Genomic DNA, 7,573 nt, shown 5'->3' on the forward strand with positions numbered 1-7,573 from the left:
ACGTATAATAAATAAAATATCAGTCTAAACGTTCCAATAATTTGACAAATTAAATAAAATATAACTTTATATTGTAAGCCAAAAAGGCAAGAAGTCAAAGTATTAAAGTCGATTAATTAAAAAATACAAGTGACACTGACATTTTTGACATTGACACGTATCGTAGAACGCCGATGTTGCAAACAGTAGCTCAAGCTGTAGGTATTACAAAACTTTTATACGATCAATCATTAATGCGACCATCGCAATCATTTTGTATATTTTGCATATTTTCCCGCTCGGCGCTATTGTTCTAAAAACAGAGTAGTTAGTACTATTTTGATATCTATTCATGGGCAGATTTTGAAATACTACCACGCCGAGCTATTTAGACCGTTGGATTGCTTGGAAGGTCCACCCACGGAAGAATGGAAGGCATAATATACTTATGTCCTATCCTATTTATTACTATGGTGTCTTTCTTTCATGGTGTTCCGAGGGCCCGCCCCCCGCGTCAATTAAACCAAAAACGATTGCGACTATTGCAATGTACAATCACAAGTTTCGTTATTTATTCACTGATAAATTGTTTATTGTATGAATTCCATTAGCTATTTGTATTTTTGTTCAGATAATAATTATTAGTAAAAGAACGCCACGTAAGCTAATGAATCAGAATAATATACGAAGTATTGTGCATAGTCCGTTTGTAATCCATTTAAACTTCGAGAAGACTTGGTTAACTTGTAACATCCAACAATAAATATGTGCGGTTCTGATAAGAAACTGGGTGATATCCGGGCTCTCATACTCGTTGGGGGCTATGGTACGCGCCTCAGGCCCTTGACGTTGAGTAGACCTAAACCACTTGTGGAATTCGCTAATAAACCTATTCTATTGCATCAGATTGAGGCTTTAGTGGACGCAGGAGTAACCCAAGTAAGTTTACAAGCATTTACCTATTTTGCCGGTTTAACCATTTTGTAAAAAAAAACCTACTCCGTGATATTTCAAGGATCTCCCTAGTCTTGTGGTACTTGTGACAAGTGACTCCCAGCAACTTGCCTAAGATCGTTGGTCTACTAATAACGAAGGACTTCTATTTTTTCATGTTTTTATTTTTTTAATACCTGCTGCTGGCCTATTTCAAAAAGCTGTTTACTGCAATGGTCCAACACACTAACTGCACTGTAAGACCAAACACGGCAGCACCTTGTTCTACACAAAGTCATATAAACCATATTTGCTGAGTAGCTAACTTTTTCAGAACCATTAATCTTTATAAATTCCCCCATTTTTAGTGATGATTCAAAAATAACTTTTTGCAGATGACCAATTTTTAGCAATAGAATGGCAGGATATTCCTTTTTGTTAGCTATTTGGACAGTTTTGATATTATTGGTCTGATTCAGTAACATACAAATCAGCATAATATGGATGAGTGCACAGATTTTGTTAATTCCAACAAACTAGACTGTTTGTGCCAGATATTATTTAGTCAGCTGTACTGAAGCTGTTTATCCGAACATGGGGGTTTTTACCGGTTTCTCATTTCTCATCTTTAGCTAAAATCAATTGACCAGGTTGACTAATACATGAGGAGAGTGTGCTAAGGAACTATTCAACCCAGTCCAACCTCACCATTTTACTATCGAACCATGAGGCACCAAGGTTTGCACCCCTACATGGTCGAAATTCTATGGAATTGTATGAAGCAATATGCATCTTCATTTCTAATATGCACTGCTAGAATATAGAATGCTCTTCCAGCTTCCATTTTCCCTGCTAGCTATAATATTGGTACTTTCAAAAGAAGAGTGAATTGGCACCTTCTAGGCAGGTGCACTACACCTTAGGCTGCATCGTCTCCCATTTAGTGTGTATGCAGTCAGGCGCAAGCCTATATTATAGTTTTAAAAAAAATAGTTTTAAAAATAAGTTTACTTTTACACTTAAATTTTGTTCACTTTCTTATCAAAGGTTTTTTATTGTGTTTGACATATATTTCTAAGTGCCATAAAAATCTTTATCTAATCATAAATAATTACCATCAATGTTACAATAGGCCAAATGCATATTGTTTTCTATACTTTAATATTATAAATAGGAAAGTTTTGTTTGTTGGTAACCAATAAACTGTGAAACCATTACACAGATTATAATAATTCTTTCACCATTAGAAAGCTACTTTATATCCCTCTTATAATGCTACCTGCAGAAAAAGATGACACTGAAATTACACCTATCAATTTAGACTAGAGACTTTCTATAGCAGAATAAGCCTCCATGTAGGTCAATCTAAGATATAAGAGGCATAACTTGTTGTGCTGTATTATTAAGTTTTGAGGGTTGTAACCTCTTCCATCAATCACATAATGCTAGGGGATATTTTGTGATTGTAAATTATAATATAGCTAGCTTCCCCATCCCCAATGACTTTTTACCTACTAAAATAATAGTGATAATAACCAGGACTGTGGTGGACTTGGAGGTGTAGAGGAAACGAAATCATAAATGAATGGTAGTAAAAAAATGTTCTAATATTATAAAATATTTATTCAGGTTATTCTAGCAGTCTCCTACAGAGCAGAGGACATGGAGAAAGAGTTAACGGAGCAAGTGTCCAAACTTGGTGTGACTCTCACATTTTCCCATGAGACAGAACCTCTGGGCACAGCCGGGCCTTTGGCATTAGCTCGTGAATTGCTCAGTGTAAGCCCTGAGCCGTTCTTTGTGCTGAACTCTGATGTTATATGTGAATTTCCATTCAAAGAGCTGGCTAAATTCCATAGAAGTCATGGAAAGGTATTACCAGTTTTATTTTATAATTTTTAAACCCTAGCCTAAGCCCTTCTCATTCTGAGACGAGACTCATATTCAGCAGAGAGCCGGCGATGAGCTTGAGATGACCATCATCATCACCATATCAACTGATAGATCTCCACTGCTGGACAAAGGTCTCTTGTAGGGTCCTCCACACACTGTTTTGCCGCCATAATCTAGCAAGCCCTTGTGACTCGTTTGATGTTGTATATAGAAGTATAGTAGTATAGAAGAAAATTTGGATTCCAACTCCTCAATCCTGATGCTGCAGGGGAGCTGGCCAATCCACGTGGGTGCATCTGCGGGCATCATCTAGTCTTATAATATAAATAACAATTATTTTTTTTTGTTGCAAGGAAGGGACCATAGTTGTCACAAAAGTAGAAGAACCATCCAAGTATGGTGTGGTAGTGTACAAAGAAAATGGTGAAATTGAACAGTTTATTGAAAAACCACAAGAGTTTATATCAAACAAAATTAATGCAGGTTAGTAGTTATTTGCTTAACATATCATAATCCACGGAGAGAAGTTAATATAGTGCTCTCTCTGTTACATAATACAAATACAAATATCAAAAATAAAAAAATCTGTTGTTGTTAACCATTATGAGTGACCAACCAATCATAAATAAGCCTATGTTTTCGGTACTACTTTATTCAAGGGAAAAGTTAGTAGTAGTAGGTTTATTTCATTTGCGCAATCATACGCCTCATGTTCAGATTGAACTAATTGTTTTGCGCGTACCATAATATCTCATTTATACATCGTGATTGAGCCATTCCAGGCATCCGTTATCATTATTTACTATGTCTTGTACTTGGGTTTAATTTCAGGCATGTACATACTTAATCCGTCAGTCCTTGATAGAATACAGTTGCAACCAACTTCAATAGAAAAAGAGGTGTTCCCGTTTATGGCTAAGGATCAACAGTTGTATGCTATGGAGTTGCAAGGTTTCTGGATGGATGTAGGGCAACCAAAGGATTTCTTAACAGGTGTGTAGTTGAAGCTATTCCTTATATAGTTCCCTTTACCCCTTTACCTCCACTGATTTATTTTATTCCAGATGATTTTCCCTGTAAAAATAAGAATAATCTTTTAAACACAGTTTTTTTTTAATAGAAAATTCGTAAAGTTGACTATCACAAAGTTCTAAATAAAATAACTAATAGTGTAATACAGAGTCCCTCTGCAGTACTAAAATTATCGCATATGTGCGGTAATTTTCTACAGTTTTAAAAACAGTGTAATAGGAGCCACTTTTTGAACAAAACATGTATTGAGAAACAAAAATAATAACTAATAATATTTATGTTACAGGCATGTGCCTATACCTAAATAGTCTGCGGCAGAAGGACTCGGACATGCTGCATGTAGGAGGCGGTGTGGTGGGCAACGTGATAATTGACCCAACTGCTACCATTGGCAAGGGGTGTCGGATAGGCCCCAATGTGACCATAGGACCTAATGTAGTTGTGGAAGACGGTAAGTTCAATTTACCATCCTAGTGAGATAACATGCACCAAAATCTAAATCTATAAATAAACGGAAAAGGGTGACTGGCTGACTGATCTGTCAAAGCTCAAACAACTAGGTACATGAATTGGGCTTAAAGGCATGTAGACTATTATGTATAGACGTCCGCTCTTCTCAGACCTGGGCGTGTTTGGAACCCTCGTAGCATTCGTTGTAAGTTTACGTAATTAATTATCACCATTACATTATCTTACAAATCCAGCAATTGACGATCAAAAAGTGTACATTAAGATTTAAAGGAGGAATAAATTATTTGACTTTGAATATATATTTTCAGGTGCGTGTATAAAGCGTAGTACAATCCTTCGAGGCGCATGCGTGCGTCAACACGCGTGGCTCGACAGCTGCATCGTCGGCTGGAGGTCCGTTGTAGGACGCTGGGTCAGAATGGAGAACTGCACTGTACTGGGCGAAGACGTTATAGTGAAAGACGAACTCTATATCAACGGGGGCCAGGTCCTCCCGCACAAATCCATCGCGTTATCTGTGCCCGAACCACAGATTATAATGTAGGAGTGACAGACAAACCACAGATAATATTTAAATACCATCACACCAAGATATATTTAATACAGATAACAGAGGGACTCCGCCTGTGATGGCGTTTGCTGGCGCGCGTGCTGTGCTTGTTTGGAGTTTTTTTTGTTAAGAGTGGATGTTTTTTGTGTTAGTTGGTGTTTTTTGGTGGTGGAACTGACTGGAAAGTGCTCTAAAGGGGCGCCGCGCGTATGTCGGCGGGCGCCGGCGCAGACGGAGTCCACACTTGTATAGATTCAATAACTTGAAAATAACTACAAACTTGACATTGGCTAATCAGAGTAAAGCCAGATTTAAAGAAAAAAAAAACAGATAACAGATGCTAGAAAAAACAGATTGTGAGTTACATTGTAAAGTGCCGGATAAGAATGAAGACCTGTTTACTGTACAGTACTGGGCGAAAACGTTTTAGGAAACTTTATTATATCAATGGGGAGCAATCTTGGACGAATATACCATCGTCCAAGGTTGCTTCCTTTTCTCCTGCACAAGTCCATTATGTTACCTGTGCCTGAACCACAGATGTTGGACTGACAGATGAACCATAGATAACTTTTTTTTTTTTTTCTTCTTTAATCTGGCTTTACTCTGATTAGCCAATGTCAAGTTTGTGATATTTTCAAGTTTTTGAATTTATACAAGTATGGACTCCGTCTGCGGAGGCGCCCGCCGACATACGCGCAGCGCCCCTTTAGAGCGCTTCCCAGTCAGTTCCACCACCAAAAAACACCAACTAACACAAAAACCAGCCACTCTTAACAAAAAAAACACTCCAAACAAGCACAGCACGCGCGCCAGCAAACGCCATCGCAGGCGAAGTCTAGATAACTTTTAAGTAGACTTCGTCTGTGTTGGTGTTAGCTGGCGGGCGTGCTCTGCCTTTTCGGAGTGTTTTTTTTTTTGTTAAAACTGACTGGAAAGCGCTCTAAGGGAGTGCTGTGCGTATGTCGGCGAGCGCCGGCACAGACGGGGTCCATACTTGTATAGTTTAACTAACTTGTTACAAATAACTACAAACTTGACATTGGCTAATCTTTGTAAAGTCAGACGAGAGAGAAAAAAAACCTAAGTACCACACGCTAAATAGTATAAATGAAAGCTTATTTTGTGACTGATTAATCTGTGTTCGTTCAAGATTGAAAACAATGTTTGATTCCTATTTGTTTTTATTCTGGACTATAAAAACTTGCAATTTTTTTAAAATTTCTAATAATAATTATATTATTTGATATATTTTGATTTTAGTCTATTTCGTCTCCTTTGTTCCTTATTATCATCGTACTTTAGAAGATTTAGCGTAGGTAGATTTTTCTAATAAGTTTAGTTATTTTTATTTATAGTCATGTAGTTTTATTGAATATTTCTTAATTTTTTGTGTATGTAATGTTATTACATATTCTCTAATCGGACTTATATTTCGTGACTGTATATTATATGAGATGTAAAACATTCCATACATTTATATAGTGCGCGCAAGACAATAGTCTATTAGATCAGACTATTTTTTTTTTGTACAGTCCGCAGTCATATGTGGTCAGATTGGACTACTCGTTTTGCGCGCAGTATAGGAATAAACTATTGAACTTTAAAAAGTACAAGTAACATTGTTATAACGTTTTGGCTGCCATTTTACATATGACCAGTAATTTTGTAATCTTGATTATAAGCTCTAAAATTAAATTAATACCTACTTAAAACTTGTGTAACTATTTCATGTGGGGAAATAAAATGGCATAATATACATTTTTTTAGTATTTCTGTAATCCAATACCCATTCAACCTTTAAATTTTTGAAATGAAAGTTGAAACATCTTTACTAAATATTAGGAGAGCCAAAAATGCATCAACTTTGTCAATATTGTTATTCAATAACAATATTGACAAATAATATTGTTATTGAAATATAAAAAATATTAATACTGACAAAGTAAATTGATTTTGTATTTTCATAATGCTTTTTATTAGTAGTTAGTTACACCTAAGTATTATTATCTAGTTTAGTCAATACAGTTTGAAGGCATCGGACTAGATTACAATTCCTGTGGCCGTCTGCTTTATATTATCACTAGCTGATGCCCACAACTTCGTTTGCGTGGTTTTTTAAAAGCTTGGAAGATTTTCTGTGTTAAAAAGTAGTATGAGTTAATCTGGCATATAATCTAGCTCCATTCCTTTCAGCCGAATCCGACAAGCAGTTTTTGCGTGAGAGTAACAAACATTCACACAAACTTTCGTCTTTATAATATTAGTGTGATACATTGATTATGATGGAGTCCTTTTATTTCGTCGTTAAACTTAGGGCTGCAGCAGTTCTTTTCTGTCTCTCTATCTTTGGCTGCTGCCTTGACATGGTCCACGAGAGATGCACTCTTTTAAAATCTATTTCAATGAACCTACTAACGTAGTGTTTACATACTCTTTGGAACCTACTGTAGGTCATGTAGGTAGTCGACTGGCAGGCTGCCATTGAAAAGTCACTTGAGCTGTGAGCAGCTATTCTCTCCTAAAATATTTTATTTTGAAATAGATTCAATGAATTATTTTCTTAATAAAATATGAAGACCATGGCCCTCGTAACAAAGAAGCCGGCCTCTGCTGACCTTCAATATAATATTCCAAGAAATCGATATGGATTTGTATTCCTTAGTAACTAGTTATTGAGTAGTTATTAGCTCTGCAATTTAAAACAAGTAGACA

The 7,573-nt window shown here is 36.4% G+C and overlaps 1 protein-coding gene across 1 annotated transcript; it reads left to right on the forward strand.

The window, feature by feature from the left end:
• Positions 1-539: 539 nt before the first annotated feature.
• LOC123876740 (mannose-1-phosphate guanyltransferase beta) lies at positions 540-5,422 on the forward strand. Its single transcript, XM_045923081.1, has 7 exons — positions 540-918; positions 2,542-2,784; positions 3,159-3,288; positions 3,637-3,798; positions 4,124-4,288; positions 4,617-4,914; positions 5,189-5,422. Exons 1-6 carry the CDS (start codon positions 745-747, stop codon positions 4,850-4,852), a joined length of 1,110 nt encoding a protein of 369 aa, XP_045779037.1. The 5' UTR covers positions 540-744; the 3' UTR covers positions 4,853-4,914; positions 5,189-5,422.
• The last annotated feature ends 2,151 nt before the right edge of the window (positions 5,423-7,573 follow it).

Source organism: Maniola jurtina, chromosome 22 (genome assembly GCF_905333055.1).
Source record: "Maniola jurtina chromosome 22, ilManJurt1.1, whole genome shotgun sequence".
NCBI lineage: Eukaryota > Metazoa > Arthropoda > Insecta > Lepidoptera > Nymphalidae > Maniola > Maniola jurtina.

Coding starts and splice junctions, on each gene's coding strand:
- LOC123876740 (XM_045923081.1), top strand. CDS start 745: ATGTGCGGTTCTGATAAGAAACTGGGTGATATCCGGGCTCTCATACTC. Junction 919..2,541: donor TGGACGCAGGAGTAACCCAA/GTAAGTTTACAA, acceptor ATATTTATTCAG/GTTATTCTAGCAGTCTCCTA. Junction 2,785..3,158: donor TCCATAGAAGTCATGGAAAG/GTATTACCAGTT, acceptor TTTTGTTGCAAG/GAAGGGACCATAGTTGTCAC.